Source organism: Henckelia pumila, chromosome 3 (genome assembly GCF_033568475.1).
Source record: "Henckelia pumila isolate YLH828 chromosome 3, ASM3356847v2, whole genome shotgun sequence".
Lineage (NCBI taxonomy): Eukaryota > Viridiplantae > Streptophyta > Magnoliopsida > Lamiales > Gesneriaceae > Henckelia > Henckelia pumila.
This window is the reverse complement of record NC_133122.1, coordinates 183,148,228-183,170,055: the sequence shown is the minus strand read 5'-3', so window position 1 is coordinate 183,170,055 and position 21,828 is coordinate 183,148,228. Positions and strand designations below refer to the sequence as shown.

General features: G+C 34.1%; 4 protein-coding genes across 4 annotated transcripts; 3 read left to right on the top strand and 1 right to left on the bottom strand.

Moving 5' to 3' along the window:
- Window positions 1–3,627: 3,627 nt before the first annotated feature.
- On the bottom strand, window positions 3,628–5,139 carry LOC140893538 (uncharacterized). Its single transcript, XM_073302623.1, has 4 exons — window positions 5,126–5,139; window positions 4,105–4,218; window positions 3,946–4,008; window positions 3,628–3,864 (listed from the first exon to the last, which is right to left on the bottom strand). Exons 2-4 carry the CDS (start codon window positions 4,183–4,185, stop codon window positions 3,745–3,747), a joined length of 264 nt encoding a protein of 87 aa, XP_073158724.1. The 5' UTR covers window positions 4,186–4,218; window positions 5,126–5,139; the 3' UTR covers window positions 3,628–3,744.
- Window positions 5,140–5,865: 726 nt separating this feature from the next.
- LOC140891369 (BTB/POZ domain-containing protein At2g13690) lies at window positions 5,866–9,197 on the top strand. The gene is made up of 2 exons (XM_073299829.1): window positions 5,866–6,670; window positions 8,104–9,197. Exons 1-2 carry the CDS (start codon window positions 6,029–6,031, stop codon window positions 9,040–9,042), a joined length of 1,581 nt encoding a protein of 526 aa, XP_073155930.1. The 5' UTR covers window positions 5,866–6,028; the 3' UTR covers window positions 9,043–9,197.
- A 722-nt stretch (window positions 9,198–9,919) lies between these two features.
- LOC140891722 (nascent polypeptide-associated complex subunit beta-like) lies at window positions 9,920–12,564 on the top strand. The gene is made up of 6 exons (XM_073300338.1): window positions 9,920–10,038; window positions 11,161–11,228; window positions 11,414–11,562; window positions 11,658–11,714; window positions 12,047–12,085; window positions 12,167–12,564. The coding sequence occupies exons 2-6, from the start codon at window positions 11,161–11,163 to the stop codon at window positions 12,337–12,339; spliced, it is 486 nt and encodes a 161-aa protein (XP_073156439.1). The 5' UTR covers window positions 9,920–10,038; the 3' UTR covers window positions 12,340–12,564.
- Window positions 12,565–16,233: 3,669 nt separating this feature from the next.
- Window positions 16,234–20,475, top strand: LOC140887877 (mitogen-activated protein kinase kinase kinase 3-like). The gene is made up of 11 exons (XM_073295449.1): window positions 16,234–16,789; window positions 17,254–17,574; window positions 17,900–17,987; window positions 18,133–18,195; window positions 18,338–18,498; window positions 18,586–18,661; window positions 18,766–18,825; window positions 18,930–19,037; window positions 19,123–19,359; window positions 19,468–19,562; window positions 19,798–20,475. The coding sequence occupies exons 1-11, from the start codon at window positions 16,380–16,382 to the stop codon at window positions 20,054–20,056; spliced, it is 1,878 nt and encodes a 625-aa protein (XP_073151550.1). The 5' UTR covers window positions 16,234–16,379; the 3' UTR covers window positions 20,057–20,475.
- The last annotated feature ends 1,353 nt before the right edge of the window (window positions 20,476–21,828 follow it).

Sequence of the window (21,828 nt, the reverse complement as noted above, 5' to 3'; positions counted from 1 at the left end):
TTATACAACAGGATTCGATAAAGCTGTATAATGTTTACTGTTTAAGTTTTTGATTTGGTTGTATCACTACAGATTTAAGCCTGGATTTTATTACTAAGCTGATATGTAATTTATGGTTTTATTTCCGCATGTTTTACTCTGTTAAGTTATTTTGCTGTATTAAGTTTAATGCATGCTATTAGTTGCCAGTTAGTAGGTGATACCATGCAGGGTCACTACAGAAGTACTTATTGAGCCTGGGGAGTTGCTAAAAATTGCACCGGCATTGCTCAAAGGAATTAGGAAGATAGACCTTCCTTGGTCTGAGACTGCTGATTATGCAGGTGTCATGGCAGGTGCTGCCAACACCTCCTCTGCCACTACTGTTTTTGTACCCCCCTCTACTGCTCATGATGTTGATCCTGCTTTCATACAAGCTCAATTGGTGCATGCTGAGCAGAAGATTGCACAAGCGAAGGCTGATCTAGCCTATTATAAAGGGTTAAAGGCTCACTATGAATCTCTACTAAGCAAAGCTGGCCCTTCTGAACAAAAAGGGGGAGAAGAAAGTGAAGCAGAAGAGAGCAATCAGTTTTAATTGTTTTGCTAGTTTTTTTATTATTATTTTTATTATTATTTGTCTAGTTTTTGTTTTTGCTCTGATTTGCTCTGACCCTAATCAAAACTGTTTTGGTGTTTGCTCTGTTGTTTCGTATGATTAGTTCTCCTTGCACTTATGTTTTCTGATTTGAGGTGTCATAGCTAGATGTTGCCAACATCTTATGACAACACCTCTGCTTATACTTAGGGGGAGAATCTATTCAGGGAGATTTTTTATTAAGGGAGAGTTTCGTTGTGTTTTGTCCAGAAAGGCAAAAAGGGGGAGATTGAAAGGAATATTTTATTCCTTAAAATCATCCTATTTTTGAAAAAGATTTTATTTAATATCTTTTGCCTTTCTTGGACATGAAGTAATCTTTATTTAAGTATTTTATTTCCTACTTGAGATATTGATAAGCTGATTAGAATATTTATCATATCTAATATTTATCTTTCTTTATGTAGATTTGATATGATCAAATAAAAGGAATCCTACGTCTACAAAGAAATATATTGAAGAAGGATTCTTTGCATATATATATATATATATATATATATATATATATATATATATATATATATATATATATATATATATATATATATATATATATATATATATATATATATAAGATTAGAGAGAGACCAATACATAGAGAGACGGAGAGAGAGCTACAGATACATACGGGATAATCTCTGAAGCTTGTCACGGTCGTGGTTGCTTGAAGACGTGAAGAACACTCGAAGATTATTGATCGAAGGGTGTTTACATCTCACGTGTTTTGGCTTCAAGAGTTTTTCTCCTTACTATGTTTTTAGTTATTCTATTCCATATAGAATTTTTAGGAGAACTTTTATTCTTTATTTCTCACTTGTTTTGAGAAATTGAATTTTACAATAATCACTAGTTTTAGGGTTTGTAAAACTCTTTGAAAGTTTTCTAGTGAAGTTTTGTCCTGAGGCGCTGCAAGAGTATTTTATACTCTTGCTTAATTTATTTGAGTCTATTTATTTGGTTGCTTATTTTTTATACACGCTTAAAATTATTTTCCTCTGCAAATTACTCAAGGTGTTATAGTAGGTGTTGTCAACACATTGTGACAACACCTCAAACTGTTTATGTGCAACCATTATTTCCTTACAGAATGAGCGACGAGTGGCATGAATGAGCCGATCCCACACCGAAATCATGAGATGTACAAAAGATTTTATATGTACTACTCATATCACGAAGGTGCATCTTCTTTTCAGGAGCGCATCACATAAGAACTCCAAAGTTAAACGTGCTTGACTTGGGGAAATTATAGGATGGGTGTAAGTGAGGACATAAGCACGATGAAAAGACTCGTTTTGATACAGTGAGGACAGTTCATCGAATCGGGGGCGTTACAATCTTATTTGCTTGAGGAAAAGTGCTAAAAGGAAATTTCACTCCTCATCTTGCTGAATTGCTTGCTTTTAGAGAGGGGTTTGTGAATGTTATCAAGCTGGGATGGGCTAAAATTATTATTGAAACAGAAGCACTTCCTGTCGTTCAGGTATTGAACCAAAACAACATTTTCTCCATGGAACAACTTTTTGTGGAGCAGATTTGTAGCCTCTGTTCTAGTTTGGAAGCATTTTCTTTTCAACACTGCTCTAGAATTTCTAGAATTTCCAATCTAGTTGCACATGAATATTGGCTAGAATTAGGAAATTCTAGTTGCACATGAATCTAGCAGAAGCTTAGCTTTTGATCATGTAATTTCTCTGTGTATCAGATGTTTGTTTAATGAAATTTGTATCATCTTCAAATATATATATATATATATATATATATATATATATATTTCATTGTATTTAATTTGGAAAAATATTAAATAATCCATAACTTAATAAGTTGTTATTTTAAAAATATTTTATTCAATAAACATAAATTTAATTACATAAAAATTTATTGTGTTCCACCGAAGTACCTGAAACATATATTTTGAATTAATATATTAAAAATCCATTATACGTGAATTTTTTGTTTTTTGACCAAACATGAATATAATTTATAAAAATAAGGAATTGATATTCGTTTATAAGTACATAAGTGATATTTAATATTGTTAACAATTAACTATTAATGTTCAATGTATGATTATTAAGTACTGGACTGCAATTTTATAGAAGATTTTTATAAAAATCATTAAACTATTAATTTATCATTGACCTAATTAAATGAATATATATATATATATATATATATATATATATATATTATATAGAAAACTTTATTGTATATTATATACATATTCAAATAACATTTTCCACTTGAGCTCTATTAAGATGTAATAAAATCACCAAAATAAGAGAATGTTTGCAATAGATTGTGCTTTTGTAGAAGTCATTAATTTATAAATTATAAAAAAAGTTAAGAAAAATAAAAAATTAGTAATGTTTGGAAACAAATGTGAAAATCTAAAAATCAAAGTTTGATAGTTTTTTATAAATAAGTTATTAGAATGATTTTAACAATGACCTTCTTATTAAAATCACTTTTGAAGAATCATAATCATCACATGACTAGCTTTTGAATTTCAATTAAATTAAGCATAAGCTAACACATAATTTAGGTTTAAACATAAGCTAACACATAATCTAGGTTTAAAAAACAAACTATCAATCACTTTTTTTTTTTTTATGATAGCTAACACTCAATAAAAAAAAGTGATTGCTAACACTCAATAAATGATGTAAGGATATTTGGAGAAGTACGTACTATAATATATCCACATTAATTAAGGACGATACTATTATAATTATAATTATAATATTTATAAATAAATAAAATAGACAAATCCTGCTAATTTATACTGAAATGAATCTTTAAAAATAAACTAAATTGCAAATAAACACACAGATATATAGGAGAACCCATAGATTCATGCATATAGATCTGTTGCAACTTGTATATATAATTTATCTATTCATTCAGGAAAGGAATTAAAGGTCCACCCATATATCAAAATTCATAAAGCTAGCCTTTTGTAATCCTCAACACAAAAAGCAGATAGGAAAAAAAAAAAAAAAAAAAAAAACCATCTATATATTATTACCAAACTTGGAGTTCGATCCCCACTTATGGGCCAAACATCGACCTTGTAATATATACATGAACAGAAATTGAAAAAAAAAAAATCAGAAAGGTGCAGAAACAATATCTCTGTCTCCAAATTTTCCAGTACTAACGTCACACCACTGCTCATCTTCTTCTCCTACCAAATCTTCTCCTTCACATATCGCCACTGGTTCCAAACCCTACACAACATCAAATCAAATCAATTTATATATAAAACCCACTATTTAAATTTAAATCATACGAAGTGCATATATATATACCTGAGTGAATATTCTCAGAGCCTCCTCCAGTGTTTTTGTGTTCGCCACGTACCTAGCGGCCTCCTGTACATACACATATATTTAGAAGAGTCGCTAACAAAAACAACAACAACAACAACAACAAAAAATTGTACGAAGGCACGACAAATAATCAGGTACCTTTGCGAACTGGAATTGCTGAACATTAAGCGTGCGAGGTTCGGTCTCAATAGACGATTGCCTCTCCATTATTCTAACCATCGTATAATTAAGGCTGCAACAGCTAATTTAACACTTTGGATGCATGCAATATCAATCAATCAATCAACGCTTTTGACTCGTGTCTCTCTCTATGAGTACGTATATATATATATATGTGTATGAAGAGGAGGAACCCCAAGGGTTGAGGTAATATATATTTTATGAAGAGATATTTGAAGAAAAGTGGTGAGCTAGCTATCGTAGCACGTCATGATATAAAAAGAGATTACTAATTGATTTATTTTAAAATATTCAAAGTACGTGGAACGTTTTGCATGAGGGAATTGGACACGTGGTGGCCTTTCGGAAATGTTCGTGGTTATTTCCCTTGACGCGATCAATTTTTTTTACCCAAACTATAAAAAAAAACATCGAGGAGCGATTCACGTGTTTCCACATTTATATTTATATTTATATTATATATTTTATATATAATATATATGATATGATACATATTATATATATAATAGTTGGTTATGGCGGTCACGCTTCCTCAGCAGCCAAAATTAACTACTATTATTTACTACATGTATATGTGCATATGAGTCACCCGGCCCCATATTTTATACTTTCCTGATATATAAATTAGAAAACATTGGCGATTCCGTTAACTTGTCAAAACATGGGACTGTACAACATTTAATGAAAATGATGTGTTGCGTCATGCGTGTTCGTAAAATAGTTAAATGTTTGGTTAGTTATTACTAGTTCGATTTTTTGTTAATATTTTATCGGATGAGTCCGTCTCACATGATTTAGCTTGCTCAATGTGATTTACAAATCAGATTAATATTGCATCAAGTGTTTATTTAATGTGCATTAAAAAATAACGACTTTGAGTTTTCGTATCAAAAAAATAAATAAATGGGACCAAACAAATGAGTAATGAAACACGACGGGAAATTAAGAAGCGATGGACATTTCTAAGATAAATCCAAACCTGGCACGTTTTGATGGGGACCAAAGTGAGGCAGGCAGCAATTGCACATGATGTTTGCAGCCCACGAAAAAGAGTTTCGGAGTTATCGGGTGACATCTTATTTCTGATATCGAATGAAAATTTATAGATGACTTATTGTTATACATTATTAGATCCATTTCAGGAAAGTTGGATCCAACTAATTGAGTTTGACCCGATCGAACTAACGAGTTTTCCCAAACCTTTACATGAAAATTATTGATTTGATTTTGTTGTTCTTTCACAAGAGACCATCAATGGGTGAAGTTGATAAACGTTTGATGATCACATCGGTTGATTTCCTTTCCAACGTCTACTCGAGCAACTGCAGGGACGGATCCAGGAATCAGAGTTGGGGTGGACTTAAACTTAATCAATAAATTATATATTATAAAAAAAGTCATTACATTATAATACTCACAAAAAATAGAAAAATCGTGTTGGTGGTCCTATATGTTTGTCTTTAGGATTTTACCAAAAAATACTAGAATTATCAAAAAAAATTACGTGACTAAAACTAAAATTTGAAAACATAAAGAATCAAAATCATAAAATGACAAATTTGCATGACCAAAATGCAACTTTCTTTCCAAAAATGAAGTTGTGCATTAGAATTAAGAAGATGACTTAATGCAAAATAGTTTAATTTGCAGTTTTGCACACTATTTCATTAGTTTCGTGCACATCCAAAAATGACGACTACCGATCAAAATCAAATAAAAATGGGATAAAATCTTGAAATTCCCTGCCAGCGCAAACCATTTGATTCTCGTATTTACCGTCGTACTTGTTTCCTACGCACTCGATGACTCTCTCTTCACTCCTCGCTTGCCGTTGTATCCTACCATGATTTCACACTGAAAACCACCCAACTTCCCAGCCACAATGCCGGATTCCACGGCTCGCAATCCCCGCGGCCGCCAACCGCCGTTGAATCGGGGTCGCCACTGGTGTTGTTCCTTCGTCACACCACCCCTTAGCCCCGAAAAACCCAGCTTTTCACGCTCCCACTCCCTGCGCTCGCATTCTTCTTCATCGTTTAGTAAGAAGATAGAAATGCCTTCCAATTCCCCGCAGACCCAACAGCAAAAGCTTCCTCTTTCTCGTTGGATTTTGTCCCCGGGGAGGGTCTCCCCCATTTCCGACAACCCGGTGAGTTCTTGCAACCCTCAAAAGCCGCTTACTCGAAATAATTCCCTCAAAGTGCCACTTCCGCACACTGATTGCGAAACTGTTTCGAGAGATGAGGTCAATTCGGAAACTTTTGATGTGAGGTTGAATCTGAAGGGGAAGAATGGCGGATCCTTGATTCTGGAGCTGGGTTCTGAGGTTTTGGTCGCTAACAGCCCCGTTTTTGCCGATTTGATATCCGAGTATCGCAAGAATCAGAGTGGATTGTGTAGGATTGAGGTGCCGGATGTGGAGAATTTGAATGTGTTTCGCGAGACTATTGGACTCATGTTTGAGGATGATATTCAAAAGAAACTCCTCAATGTCGGTGTTTTTCGTGCCATTCATATACTGGAGGTATGATAATCATCATTCTTGCCTAAATAATTCTTCATTTTATTCGATTGGACGGTGTACAGCACGTTTCAGTAATAGTTCGTACTTGTGTTTTCTTTGTTTCATTTGTATGTGTTGTTTAAATTCCAGACAGAAAATGGCAACGCCACATTTATCTTTGGAATTTTATCTGTCTTTTGAATGTTGACGATATGTCATATATTGTAATGTTGCTTTGCTGTATCCTTTCATAAAATGAATTTGAATTTTGAACTATTTGTTTATGATGAGGTTTTCGCGGAAGAGTTTGTCACGACTATCGATGATCTATTTTCATGTAGTAAAGATTTGTACAATCTTTCATCTCATTGCATACGTCTTGAGCATTCTTTCTTGTCTCATTCTTACAAATAAAGGAGCGTTTCATCCTAAAGGTAAGGATGATCTGGAGAGTAGATTGCTTTAATCGGAGAATGGATCTTGGCCTTCTCTTATTTTTTGCCAGGTCCCATTCAATCTGTAGTGGACCATGGAATACGTTGTGAAATCTGCATGACATGAATTTTTAGCTACCACTTGGATAGTGAGTTCATTGAGTGATCTTGATATTTGTTTTCGCAATATCTATCATGCATATGTTATTGTTAAATTTTAGGAAGTGCGATGAGAAAATTAACATCACGTTTTATAAACCATTTCCTTTAAAATTTTGGGGCTTACCTGAAAAATAGGATGTTAGCAATCTATTATTGTGTTTTCTGTTTGGTACTGTGGTAGAATTTAAGGTCTATATTTGAAAACATGTCATTGATGTTTACTTGAAATTGATTGAGTAGTTATTCAATATTTTCAAAGATTCGTGACTGGTGCCTTTCAAAGTAGGTAGTGACATTTCTCACCTGAGCTTCTGTTTATTGTCCAAGTTGTTTCACACCTTCAAGGGATTTAAGCAAGAAGCAACTGAGGCAGCAGTTATTTGCGGTTTTAGGCGTTTGTGAAGCATAAGATATTTGCTGTTGCCTGTTGAATGTAGTTTCATCCTTTGTTAAAAATCTCCTTTGTTGACCGTGAAAAACCAACTTTGTTCGTGTTGAGGTGGTCATGCATGTCAGCCTTCAAGGAAAAGCTCTAGACTTCGGAGATGGGGTTTACAGACACTTTGTTTCCTTCTTTTGTTTGTACTGTATTCCTTCTGGAAGAAAAATTACTATGAGATATTTTCGCATGTTATTGCTATCAACGAAATAATAGCTCTTAATTGTATTCTTTTCTTGTATTCTACGTAGTCTAAGCTGGATATGAATGGAGCGGAGATAGGTTTTTTCCTTGTGAGGCCTTGCCTGGCCCCCTATTATCCTAAAAATTTATGCATCAGAATATGTTCTTAGTCAATTTTATATGCGAGTTGTCCATTGATCTTGAAATCTGAGAATCTTTTCCACCTGTACTGGCAGGTGTCAGCAGGGATCAAGTTTACCAGGGGTGTTTCTCATTGCTTGAAATACCTCGAGGCAGTACCCTGGGCGGAAGAAGAAGAGGAGAAGCTGAGGCAGTTATGTGCTAAACTAAATATTGATGACATAGCAGCAAAAGAAATTTCTGAAAGGATTGTTGGCATTAATTGTGCAGATACCCAACAAACCATGACGAAACAGCTTATTTGGTCTATAACCAACTGTACTGATAACAATGCCCGAAATGAACTAAAATCTTTGGTGAAAGGTCTCCTTTCCAAAAGCTCGGTCTACAAAAAGAACAGTCCGGATCTGAACAAGAACGACATATTTACTATTTGTGAGTCATGCATTGGGTCACTCACGACTCTGATCGAGGAGGCCTCGGATACTGATATGGGTCAAAAGTTGAGAACAACGGAAAAACATAGACCTTTGTTAGAGCAAATCTCACAACAGGTAGACAACTTAAATTGGCTTCTTGATATCCTACTCGAACACCAGATGGCTGAGGAATTCGTGGATCTTTGGACAAATCAACGAGAACTGCTCAAAATGCACTATAACATGTCTCCGTTGATTAGATATGAGCTTAGCCGTGTCTCTGCTATGCTTTTTATCGCAATGGGTGCCAGGAAACTGCATTGTCGGCCGGAAACAAGATTAGCATTTCTTAAAATGTGGTTTAGGCCAATCCTATTAGATTTCGGGTGGCTGCAGAGGTGCAGAAAGGGGCTTGACATGAAGGCATTGGAGGAAGCAATGGGTCAAATGATTCTAACTCTTCCATTGAAGGAGCAGTACACACTTTTTATGGAATGGCTTCCGAGTTTCACGAAAAACGGTGCTGAGTGCCCGAATCTTAGTAAAGCGTTTGAAATCTGGTGGCGAAGATCGTTCATTAAGGGCTCCGGAACCTCAGCTATTGAACATAGGTGAATTGCAGCTGCTAGCAACTTGTAGTGTTATTTTGTATTTTTTTCCCTGAAAGAGTTAGTTTGTGTGTTTTGAGATTGAATAATCTGTAGATCATATTGCCCATGCAGTTTCTTTTATCTGTTGTGCAAGTATTAATCAATCTGCTTTGTATTTTTTTTTGGGTGTTAAATAGCTACAAGTAATTTTTTTTCTGAGTGGTGTCATGTTTTTGTAAAATTAATATTAATATGTAAGTTATATATGAAGCTAATCCAAGTCACATTTATTTCAATCTTTTCAACACATCAAGACTCCAGAGTAGAATTTCTGATGTGAAAATTGTACTTGTGGTCAAGTATACTTGCCTTTTTCTTATGTTGATCATCTATATAATCAGATTTTAAGTTTTAATATGTTGATTTTTTTTTTCCCTCTGGTTTTGGCTCTTTTTCATGTATCGACATGACATTGATACTACGGTCGATATTTATAGTGCAACATATCAACACTTATACGTAAAAGAACTAACATTACGAAAATAACTTTAACAGTTAACATTACTAAAAGATTGAAAGATACATAGCTAATATTTAGAGCAAAGTTACGATTTTCCTCCGTTGTCTCAAAAAAATGGTTTGAACTGCCTACCTTAAGGGTATTACTTTAATAGAAAATCTAACAATCCATTATTTGTCATGTCAACCCTATAATATTAATTATGCATATGTGTTGAAATGTGGATCTTAAATGAATGATTTGAGTAAGATCTCATTAACCTAAAAATTAGGGGAACTATAAGTCACCACGACCCAAGAACCGTTTGAAGATCCAACCCGACCCGGATTCGGAAATCACCTTGGACCTCTAAAATTACGTCCGGCTTTGCTCATGTAACACTCATTAATCGTGGATTTCTAGGGTTTTTTAATTTTAATTCGTTATCTGCTCGGAGTTCGAATTTGATTCTTCTCCTCTTCGATTTGTCTTCACGCCTCGTCTACATCACAGTTCGCAAAGGTAATTCCTTAGTTACACTCCATGTCTCGTCGTTCTTGCATGTAGCCTTTGAAGTTTTTTTATTTCTACACTATTATCGCCTTTTTCTCGTTTTGTATATGTATTTTGAAATGTTTGCATATCGTGATTTTTGTGCGTTAAACGGTGGGACTTTGAATTTGAATCTTGTCTGATGCCGAAATTTGTGCGAGTTAATATGCTTGTTCTGATTTTGCTGCGGATTTTCAATTCACCATAGGTCTAATGCATCGAGGACCCGGTATTTGAACTTTTGGATACTCTTTTTTTGATATTTTTACGTAAACAGAAACATTCTGGTTCCTTCATCATTCAGCTGCAACTGAATTTTAATTTTATCGAACAGAACAGAGCTGTGTTCGCCATTAGGCTTTGCATTACCTGCGTGATATTCAATCCCAGTGTCCGATAAATTTGTGTCAGTAGAAGGGTGTAGTAATATGTTCTGTGTTGTATTTGGAAAAGTTGTAGCTTGTGTTCATTATTATCCTTTTTCATATCTCACGTGCACTGCCGAGGATTTGTGAAGATGATTATTGTCATCCTTTAGTTTGATTAGGGCTAGCATTAGCAGGAGAGATGTCTTCATATGATTGAGGTTTACAGGGGCTTGAAGAAAATTGTTTTATTTATGAAACTGCTGTACAAGTTGGAAAATTTTGAAATTTTTATCAAAACCTTTAGGTTGTGTTTGGATCGATGACTTTCAAATTTATTCAAATGTATAAAATTTTTATTATTCAGAGAAATAAGATCATGAACTTCAAATTCACACATTACATGTTTATATGGTATTTAATGTTAATTAGAATGAAATTCAAATTCACCCGATAAATATGTCATTTGAAATCCATTCTGGTTTGCATTACTAAATAAGTAAGATGTGAATTTTAAGATTTGATATATTATTTCATTGTAAAACATAAAACTATCATCAAAATTCATGGATTTCAAATCAATCTCCCCAAGTGCAACCTTAAATGATTTATTTGCTTTTAACTCATATCCCCAAGTGCAACCACTTTCAAAAAAAAATAAATAAATCCCCAAGTGCAACCTTAAATGATTTATTTGCCTTTGACTTTATATGCTTCTTGCGAACAGATGAATGTGGACAAGCTAAAAAAGATGGCTGGTTCAGTCCGTACGGGTGGGAAAGGCACTGTGAGAAGGTATGCCATTTTGTTGGATGTGGAAATATTTATGTTGCACCGACTGATATCCTTGCTATATTTGATGGAAATAATATCATGGTGTAGAAAAGTGCCTATCAGTTTTCAACATGCTCCTGCGTATTTAAAATATTGCTTCTCGGCGTCTTCCAGTAGTATTAATTAATATTGACTGTTGATTACAGAAAGAAGAAGGCTGTTCACAAGACTAGCACGACTGATGACAAAAGACTTCAAAGCACCTTGAAAAGAATAGGAGTAAACGCGATACCTGGCATTGAGGAAGTGAATATTTTTAAGGAGGATGTGGTCATCCAGTTCACTAATCCGAAAGGTATTAATTCCATTGTCTGAAAATTTCAGTTTTCCCGGTTGGATCTCTTTCTCGTTTCTTGTTGTGCTTAATTACTGTTTTCTTTCCATTTCCAGTTCAAGCATCTATTGCGGCCAACACTTGGGTTGTTAGTGGTTCTCCTCAGACGAAGAGTATGTTTCTTACTTCTCTGCTAAATGGTTGATTACAAGTTTTGTATTTAATGCTTTAGTGATATTTGCCCTCTTTTAGTTCATTGGATTCTATCCCCATTCGAATATTGTTGTTTTTTTCTCGAATGTGGAGAAATTCTTTTCCTCGCTATATAAAATTTTGTTTGTTTTTGTTGAACCAACATTAACAAAATAGCCATCATATTCTTGTTTCTTATGCACATGAGCATTGTCTATTATGATGATGGAAGGTAGCTTGAATACTTGATGCTACTACTATTTCTGTCATGTGAATTTAGTACATCATTTGATATTCTTTGTTGGTTATTCAGAGTTGCAGGACATTCTTCCTCAGATTATTCACCAATTGGGTATGTGTAGTTTTTAATTCTGTATTTGCTTTGTTGGATTGACAGAAAAATTCTAGCTTAAGCATAATCATAAAATCACAGGTCCAGATAACTTGGAGAATTTGAAGAAATTGGCAGAGCAGTTCCAGAAACAGGAACCGACTGCCAGTGGTGCCTCTGGGGTTCCAGACGATGATGATGACGACGTGCCAGATCTTGTAGCTGGACAGACATTTGAAGCTGCTGCGGAAGAAGGCGGCGCCCACACTTCTTGAGGGTTTTGTTTTCGGAATCTTTTTGTTACTCATCGAATACCGATAAATGTTTTTTGTTTTTTTGGATGACACAAAATTGATATCTGTTGTGCTTGGATTAGCAACTGAACGTTTCCGGAGAACTTTATCTCCATATTTGAATCCAATTATCCACGGAAAATATGCATCCTGTAAGAATCCAATGAATGGAGAGTTCCGGCATGGTTAAAGTAGTTGGTAGTTTTCCGTTTGCTGTTTATGTATACTGTTTGCTTCTCTTTTCTAATTCCGAAATCACTTTCGAAAGGCCTTGTGAGAAAGAACACCATTTGGGGTTCGAACCCAAGAAAATAATGTTAATTTATTAGGTATATAATGAACCTGACGTAAAGGTGAAGCACAAAATTATTGCAGGAAAATTTGAAGTATCTGGAATGGATGATGCTGAAAATAAACAAAATACAAAAGAGCCCAAGCTTAGTTTTAGTTAAATATCCACTCTTTGCCCGAGATTAACGTGTGACATTTACTAGTCTTTAGCTACGCAGCCTCAAGAATGCATGCACCTGGCGACCGACCACTGGTACTTAAATAATTTCATTTCCGTACTGATTGCAAGTTGCATGTGTAGCGTTAATATCCCATGGCCCATGAGCCATTAGACTCGCAATATATGCGGGGTGGTTACGCATGAATTCATGTGGGGTCGAAAAATTAAATAATTGTTGGGTTCTAACAAATTTAGACTATTTAGTTGCAGATCATTTGGTGAAAGTATGAAAGATTAAATTTGAGACGAGGTTTTGAGTTCCAGACCCAATTATAATTTTAAAATATATATATATTTGCATGTTTTGTGCTTCCAATCATCGGGCTATTTGGTAGAGTGTTAGGCGGTTGGTATTATCTTGCTTCTTGCTAACGATAACAAATGAGGATTAAAGCCTGATCCGTAGGCTGCGTCAGATTGACATTTTTTTTCGGTCTCGAAATTATTGCTGATAATAATTAACATTTATTTATTTTTAGTGCTTTTAATTTGACTTCTATTTAGAAATCGGCTTGGGTTAGGCATTAGTGCTACCTGTATACTACCATTAGGAATTTATTGGTTCTCTTCCATTCATTTTCAGAGTAATAATCTTAAAAGACCGTCGATCAGAGTAATCTTGAAATACAATCGGTAATTATTAGTTTTACTTTAAAATTGGTGTGTATACATATATAATTTTGATATAAGCACCATAATGTGCAAGAAATTTATAAGCGACTACTCCTTAAAAAAATGAAATCATTAAAATACACTATCATATTTTAGCAGTTGCTCACGAATCTCTTGCATGCTAAGGTGCAGGAGATCAAAACTATATACATACATATATTATATATACTATTAATTAAAGATAAGACTCTGAATTAATTTTGGCATGTCGGTGAAATTTTTTCATAATTTCAAAAACACAAAAAATTCCGGGATACGGTCTCACGTGTTGATTTTGTCTGGGTCTCTTATTTAGGTTATTCATAAAAAAATATTATTTTTATACTAAATATATTACTTATTATTATAAATATGAGTAGTGTTGACATGTTTCACGAATAAAGAGCCGTAAATACTATTTCAAAAATATTTTTAACCACTCAATTCTATACTTAATAAAATCTCTTTCCATTTTATATTTATTTCTTATCATTTCAATTTTTAAAAATGGTCACTTAATTTTTTTTAAAAATAAAATTCCCTTCCTTGTTTTTTTTTTATAAAAAAATCATAAGATACCCTTGGAAATCTTCAACATTGGGTTTAATACATAATATTTTGTCTTGGAATAAATTATTTTCAATTCAATTAAAATTGTGAACTCAGCTCTTTCTTTGTTTGATATATCTATTTATCTATACTATATAATATAATAGTCGAGCATCTTAAAGTGAAGACACCAATCTTTTTTTTTCTTCCAAAATTGTCATTTACATTATATAAATAAGTAAATTTGATTTTATTTATAAATATTTTTATATTATTTTCAACTAACCATTATAGATATGATAAAATGATAAATAATTTTTAAAATTATTTTTATATTATTTTAGAAATGAAAAAATAATAATTTTAAAAATTATTGAAAAAAATATTTATATATAACATACAATACTAAATATATTATATGATTTTATACATAAGTAGCGCACGTGTGCGGTTATGCTAGTTGTATATAAAGTTACACATTTGGTAAAAAAAAAAGTTTTTGGTGAAACTTTTTTCATTCCGAAAATGAACAAGTTTCCTGTGAAATGATATATTTGAGATGAGTCGATTAAATCATACAGTAAAAAGTAGTGAGTTTAACATAAAAATAAACTTTTCATGGATTGGATCAGATCGAAAATCGTCTAACATAAATTTTTGTATTCGAAAAATATATTCAATTTTCGTTCTTTTTATTTTTATGCACTTAACTTTATTAGTAGTATTATTATTTTCACTTTCTCTAGCCACATAACTAACAAATTCTCCAACTCAATAATTAAATATCACGTACAAAACCATCCAAAACTGAAAAATTATCAATCGATTATGTTGTTATATAGTTACATAAAAATTCTGTTGAATTTATTTCTACATTTCGTAGATACTATCGTATATATCACGGTTATTAGTTTAAATCAACTAGTTTGTCAGATAAATTTTTTTTTTGAAAAATTCAGATATTGTTTTTGAATCACTTGTTTATAACAATTTATTTAATACGTACAAATATGATTAGGAAATTGTAACATTTGGAGCATACGAATTGCGCGCGTGCGATATAATATTTTTTGTTATTATTAATAATAATTTTTCGAGGAATATTATTAATAATAATTATTATTGTAACCAAGTGGGCGCACGCAGCCACAGCTCACACCCACGTCGGCTATCCAATTACATTTTATTTTATTTTAAATATAAATAATTAGATTTAAAATTGGTAGCTATGCCTAGGCTGCTTCAATCTTATTCTGTCACTATATCTATTTGGAAATTTTCGTTCTTGTAATGCAACTATGCAAGACCTTCTCTCGTTAATAATATTACAAAATTTATTCTAAAGAAAAAAACTTTGATCAGTAATATCATTCATTTTTCCAAACTTTTAAGTAAAATTTAAACGTTTCTATAAGTTTCAAGTTATCAGCTATCAAATTCCCCCTTTTTTAAGGACGAGTTCTTTGAAAATGTGATTTTTATCAATCAGCTATCAGATACAAATCTGTTCTTGTTTACTATATTTTGACACTTATGATTTAACTTGTTGTTTTGAAAAGAGAGAAAATGTTTATGAACATTAGAATTTTAATTTTAACTCCATTATGTTCTTCCCTACCATATTTATAATAATAAGTAATATTTTTTGCATAAAATATTATAATTTTTAATAGATAATTCATATAAGAGACTCGTCTAAAAAAATAATCATTGAGATCGTCTCACATGAGTTTTTTGTCATTATGTTAATAGGACTGATTCAAAAATATTATATTTTACTGAAAGAGTAAGTCTATAGTCGTACGGATCAATCCGATCCATATTTACAATAAATATATATTATTATTTATGAGCGAATCAAATAAAAAACACAAAAATATCTCGCATGAAATAATTTTTTTAGGGGTTTTTGTGTTACCCCATTTTTGTTTTTCCTTTTTATTATTAATTAATCACAAAATGTTCAAATGTTAAAGGGTAGATTCTAGAAAAAAAAAAAAAAGAGGTGACGTGATGGAGGAGGGTGCCGTGGGGTTTCCTTCTGGCTCAGCCTCGCCCTTTCCCACTGGTTTCGTTCTCGCCATGCAATTCCCCGTACCCACCCACCACTCTTGCTAAATTACAAACTATTTATTCTTATTTATTTGCGGTAGATATTGGTCTTTTCTTCTTTCAACTTGGCGTCGTATAAATTCCAAACCTTCTTCTCCTCTCTCTCGTTGCGGATGCATGCTTGAAAACGTGACTATGTGTACAGATACGCCTAGTTAAGTGTTTTTCTCTGCTTTTTATTCGATTTTTCGGAGGAAAAATGCCAGCTTGGTGGGATAAGATATCTGGCCGGAGCAAAGATTCGGAAGCCAAGTCCGAGGATTCCGTGGAGGGTTCTTCTCCGAAGGGTGAAAAGAAGAGAGGCAAAGAATATGGCAGTCCCAAAAGTGGTAAAGTAAAGAGCTTTGAGGAGGTTTTGGTGCTGCCTCAATCGAGAAATTCGCCAAGAAATAGCCGGGATTTTTCTGCTTTCGGAAGGTCTTCTGGGTTTGATTCGGCTTCGTCTTGGGATAGAGGGCACCCTTTGCCTTTGCCGCTAGAGCCACCATCGGAGCATCCGGGACATTTTCATGGCGTTGGTTTAGGACCCGGGTCGACCTCTGTTTCAAGCGTCAGCTCGTCTGTATCGTCTGACGATCCAGCTCATTTTGCGGATCAAATTGGTTTCAGGTTGGTTTGATTTGCAGTTGGAAGTTCGTGATTTCTTTTTTGCCGATGATTGAAGTCTTAACCATTTTGGAGTTTGTGATGTTTCATATTTTTTGAGTTTTTGATTTGTTACTTGGTCGGATCTAAATTGGTTAATTGTATTCTTTTGCCCATTTTTACCCCCAGAACAACTTTTCGTGTGTTTTTCATAGTTTGGATTTGGATTACAAAGATTAAATTTTGTTGAATAAGCTAGTAAATACAATCAGAAATCTGCTGATTGTTTTTTAATTTACATATGTCCATTTTTTGTGTTCACACATGTTTTACTCAAACCGTCTAGTTTGGCAGTGTAAATTGATCAGAATTATTACATAAAGATTCTAATAATTCTCATACAATATGAATATTGGACAAGAAATTGCAGTTATTCGTTCAATCTCTGCAGCCAATCTTACTGATGTAAAATTTATGACTAATGGCAGAGGACATGTTGAGAACAGAGCATTAAGTCCACTGTCACGAAGCCCTGGTCGAGGACCGAGGTGTATTACCACTGCCACTTCACCTATCCATTCTCGAATTAATGGGATTAATTTGGACTATTCGAATGGAAAAGTGGACGATGGAAGGAATGAATTTCATAAGTTGCCCCTTCCACCTGGTTCCCCAGTTAGCTCTTCCGCAGTATCGACCCCAAGAAGCCCAGGAACACCGGAAAGCCCTGGTGGTATTTCCTCGAAATGGAGGAAAGGAAAGCTTCTTGGAAGAGGCACTTTTGGTCATGTTTATCTCGGTTTTAATAGGTAATGATGATTCTGATGTCTTACTAAGTTGGAAATTGGATGAAAAAATCATTGATTCATGGCTTTTTTAGAGCATTCAAGCGAACCACAGAAATGTTGTTAGAGTCAAATCCACTAATCCTGGGGTTAGTGTCGTGAGGGTTGGGAGGACTTGAAATTTCAGAAAACTACTGAGTACTGACAAATTTGAGAATTTTCTTGTTGGACCTCACACACCCTTTTGCCGGATCTGCACTTAATTGGCAGTGGCCCTGTTTATGACTTCACTTCTGTTGTTATAACCTTTTTGCAGCTATATATTATAATATATTGTTTGTCTTGGCAGTGAGAATGGGCAAATGTGTGCTATAAAAGAAGTTAAAGTCGTCTCGGATGATCAATCTTCAAGGGAGAGCCTAAAGCAACTGAACCAGGTCATTCCTTGATAGTTTTAAATTTACAGTAGCGCCTATTCCCTGAACAAAATCTAATCTTCTATTTGTTGCTCTACTCTCAAACATTGAACATAAATGGCTAGTTATTGGTATTCTCTTCCTGACATTTTCGGTATTTCAACAGGAAATAACTTTGCTAAGTCAGCTTTCACACCCAAATATTGTTCAATACTATGGAAGTGAACTGGTAAGATTTTCTTTTATTTATTTTCAATCTGGTTTCATCAGCTGTATCTTTTGCCGTTTTTAAACTTGGCCAAGCGTTGAATGTGGTCAGACATGCCTGTGAGACTCTCAGCCCCTCATAATTTTGCTCTTTTCTTTTTCAGAATGAGGAAAGATTATCAGTTTATTTGGAGTATGTTTCTGGAGGTTCCATCCACAAATTACTGCAAGAATATGGAGCTTTTGGGGAACCAGTTATACAAAATTACACTAGGCAGATTCTTTCTGGTCTTGCTTTCTTACATGGACGAAATACCGTGCACAGGTACAGCTGGCTCTCAATTGGTGATGACTTAGTTTTTTTCTTCGTGGAAATTCCCGAATTTAAAAAAAGTTTGTCCCTATTCTGCAGAGATATAAAAGGAGCAAACATTTTGGTAGATCCCAATGGTGAAATAAAACTTGCCGACTTTGGCATGGCCAAACATGTATGCATCGTCTTGTTTAGTTCTAGATTCAAGGAGAATTTGAAAAATATTTTGGTATTTAGGATTACCTTCCACGCTTTTACGCAATTCTTGTCATTGGACAGATAACTACCAGTTCTTCAATGCTATCCTTCAAAGGAAGCCCTTACTGGATGGCACCTGAGGTTGGCCTCATTTATTTTCTCACCTCTTATAAACTAAGTTACATATAAGTTATAAGACTGACTGTGCTCTGTAATTTCTTACTCGCCTGATATTTTCTCCTCAGGTTGTAATGAATACAAATGGGTATAGTCTTCCGGTGGATATATGGAGTTTAGGATGCACGGTTCTTGAAATGGCAACATCAAAACCTCCTTGGAGTCAATATGAAGGGGTGGGTTAGCCTCTTCTTTTGGGGTTAATTCATATCATCTTGAAGTTCCTTTCATGTTGAAATCTTCTCATTTGGTCGTTAACAGGTAGCTGCTATATTTAAGATTGGGAATAGCAGAGACGCTCCTGAGATTCCGGATAACCTATCTGCTGATGCCAAAAGTTTTATACGGCTGTGTTTGCAACGGGAACCATCTGCACGGCCCACAGCATCCCAATTACTAGGTCACCCTTTTGTCAGAAACCAAGCTACACTTAGAGCAACCAATGTCAATATAACTCGAGAAGCATTTCCTCGTGCATTCGATGGGAGTCGCACTCCGGTATTAAATCTTATTGATTCACTTCCTTGGTTCTTTTAAAAGGGTTGTCAAAATAGTGTCATTTTTTTGGAATGATTAGTAAGAAGTTTTTTGTTTACTTTTTTAAAGACTGCCCTCGAGATGCAGTCCAGCAGAACAAACAATTCTTTTGAACAGGATGATGCATCAAGATTCGCAGGACCGAGGACATTTACAAGTCCAAGGTACTCTATTTGAACTCTACTTAGTCCATGTATTTTAATTCATATGCATAATGCTCAAGTAGTCGTGAATAAAAGACAAAAAGAGATTGACATGAGTGCTGGTTGCTCACTAATTATATTTTTCTTAACTGTATTAATCATATGTTTATGATTTCGCACTTCCTACGTGACTTTGGCTGCCGTCAGTGTTGTTTACCGTGGTCCTGAAGTAATAGTAACTTTCTTATGTCTACAGGGATAATGCACGAACAATAGCATCATCATTGCCCGTATCTCCCCCCTCGAGCCCATTAAGGCGTGATGCCTTAGCATACAAGAACACTTTCCTTTCTCCTCCTCCTTCTTATACAGTAGGGAAAAACACTTCTACTTGCATCAACAACTCAGTACATCCTCTCAGACTGAGCTCAAGAAGCACATTCGATCCATGGCATGAAATCCCTCGATTTAGAGCTGAAGCACCTGTTAGAACCTCCACGAGGACCGTGCTTTAGAATTCCAAAACGTGCTGATAAATCTTAATCCCCTAGAGGCTAGAGTCCCTTCTTTAAAGTTTCATCGTCTTGTGCATGGGCATGTGAAGCGAGCAAGAGTCGTTTGTTGTCTTGAAAGATAAAATATGGCCAGAATCTGGACTAATATATGGCGCCACTGGAGTGAACGAGGTTGCTGGGGACTTGGGTTCATGGTCACGTTTTAGTTGGTACCTTATGTCTTGATCTTACTGTAAATATTGATGGCCAATGTGTATTGTATGGTGTGCTGAAATTTTGATGAATATGCTCACAACTTCTTAGGCACGAACGACGATTACTGCCAAAGATGGTGTGATGATATATTATACAATTTATTAATGTTCGAAGAATGATTCTTTTTTCTTCATTCAAACAAGCTAATCAGATGTTTATCTCTACTTTTAATCGAATTTGTATCAGACTCCAACCAGAGCAGCAACCGTGGCCAGGTGTAAATATTTTATAAGATACGTTTTTGTTGCGAAAAGTCGAAAAGGCTCATGTTTGGTTTGGATGTAATTAAAAGTGTCAAAACGGGCTAGCAGGGCGAGCCTGTTCACAACCATTGTAACCCATCATTAGGCGGGGTGTGACGGCTTCAACTCATTTATTTTAGGTGGGGGGCGGGCCAATCCAACAGTATTAGGCGGGGCGGCCCATTTTTAAGACGGGTTGAAAAATTTCAAATCCAACCGAACCCAACAATTTTTTATGACGGAACGGGCTACGGGCCTAGCTTAGCTCATTTTGTCAACTCTAGATGTAATGTTTTAAAACCAATTCAGACGCATATAAAAGTCGAGGACCGTGCTTTAATTGTAACATGATGCACAATATTTTAAAAAGTTCATGTGATTGAATTGAATCAAGTGAAAATACCTTTACATAAGTTAGAATTTGTATTTTCAGAAAATGTTTATCTATAAATATATACGTATATTTAGAGCATGTTCAAATAGACGAGGAAGTTCATGTGAAGAATTGAACTTCCTTTCCATTTCAAGGGGCGAGAAAATTGCATGAAAATTGCTCCTAGTGCAATGTACCAATGTTGCAAGCGAGGGCTAATTGCATTAATATCCCATGTTAAAAGTCTAAAAGACATAAAACCTCATAAGAAATATTAATTGGCTAATGCATCTCTCAGTTTTTTAAAATGTAGCGCATTTCACCCCTATGTTATACAAACTCGGACACATTTACACCCTTTCATAGGGGTTTTTATGCTAAATTTTTTTAAAGCATAGAATCTAACATGCTATTAATTTTACATATTATGTCTTTTAGACTTTGTATAGGGGTTGATGCAATTAGCCCTCGTGTGAATTCCTTTAACGTGGTGAAGTATTTTGCTTCTTTTATTTTTTTAAAAATTTCTTTTTGTATAACATGTATGAACCAATTGTCAGATTAATATAATAATTAAAATTTAAAAATTAAAATTAATAATAAGAAATTTTAAAAAACAAAAGAGAGTGTTTATTTGTGTGCAATTTTTTAATTATATTTTTATATTTATGTGTAAGTTTTAAAATTTTAATTATGAGTAATTTTATTTTTTTGTTATGTACCATTTTATTTGTTTTTAAATATTCATTTATTTTATAGAATATAAAATTAATATTTCAATATCATTTCTGCAATATTATCTTATTCTTATAGAACGACATAAAATGAGATGAACTTAAACTTTTAATCTTACAAACCATTATGAACTTAAACTTTTAATCTTTTAAACCATTATTCACATC

Coding starts and splice junctions, on each gene's coding strand:
- LOC140893538 (XM_073302623.1), bottom strand. CDS start 4,185: ATGGTTAGAATAATGGAGAGGCAATCGTCTATTGAGACCGAACCTCGC. Junction 4,009..4,104: donor AGCAATTCCAGTTCGCAAAG/GTACCTGATTAT, acceptor GTGTATGTACAG/GAGGCCGCTAGGTACGTGGC. Junction 3,865..3,945: donor CTCTGAGAATATTCACTCAG/GTATATATATAT, acceptor GATGTTGTGTAG/GGTTTGGAACCAGTGGCGAT.
- LOC140891369 (XM_073299829.1), top strand. CDS start 6,029: ATGCCGGATTCCACGGCTCGCAATCCCCGCGGCCGCCAACCGCCGTTG. Junction 6,671..8,103: donor GTGCCATTCATATACTGGAG/GTATGATAATCA, acceptor CTGTACTGGCAG/GTGTCAGCAGGGATCAAGTT.
- LOC140891722 (XM_073300338.1), top strand. CDS start 11,161: ATGAATGTGGACAAGCTAAAAAAGATGGCTGGTTCAGTCCGTACGGGT. Junction 11,229..11,413: donor GGGAAAGGCACTGTGAGAAG/GTATGCCATTTT, acceptor TGTTGATTACAG/AAAGAAGAAGGCTGTTCACA. Junction 11,563..11,657: donor CCAGTTCACTAATCCGAAAG/GTATTAATTCCA, acceptor TTCCATTTCCAG/TTCAAGCATCTATTGCGGCC.
- LOC140887877 (XM_073295449.1), top strand. CDS start 16,380: ATGCCAGCTTGGTGGGATAAGATATCTGGCCGGAGCAAAGATTCGGAA. Junction 16,790..17,253: donor GCGGATCAAATTGGTTTCAG/GTTGGTTTGATT, acceptor GACTAATGGCAG/AGGACATGTTGAGAACAGAG. Junction 18,499..18,585: donor GGACGAAATACCGTGCACAG/GTACAGCTGGCT, acceptor CCTATTCTGCAG/AGATATAAAAGGAGCAAACA.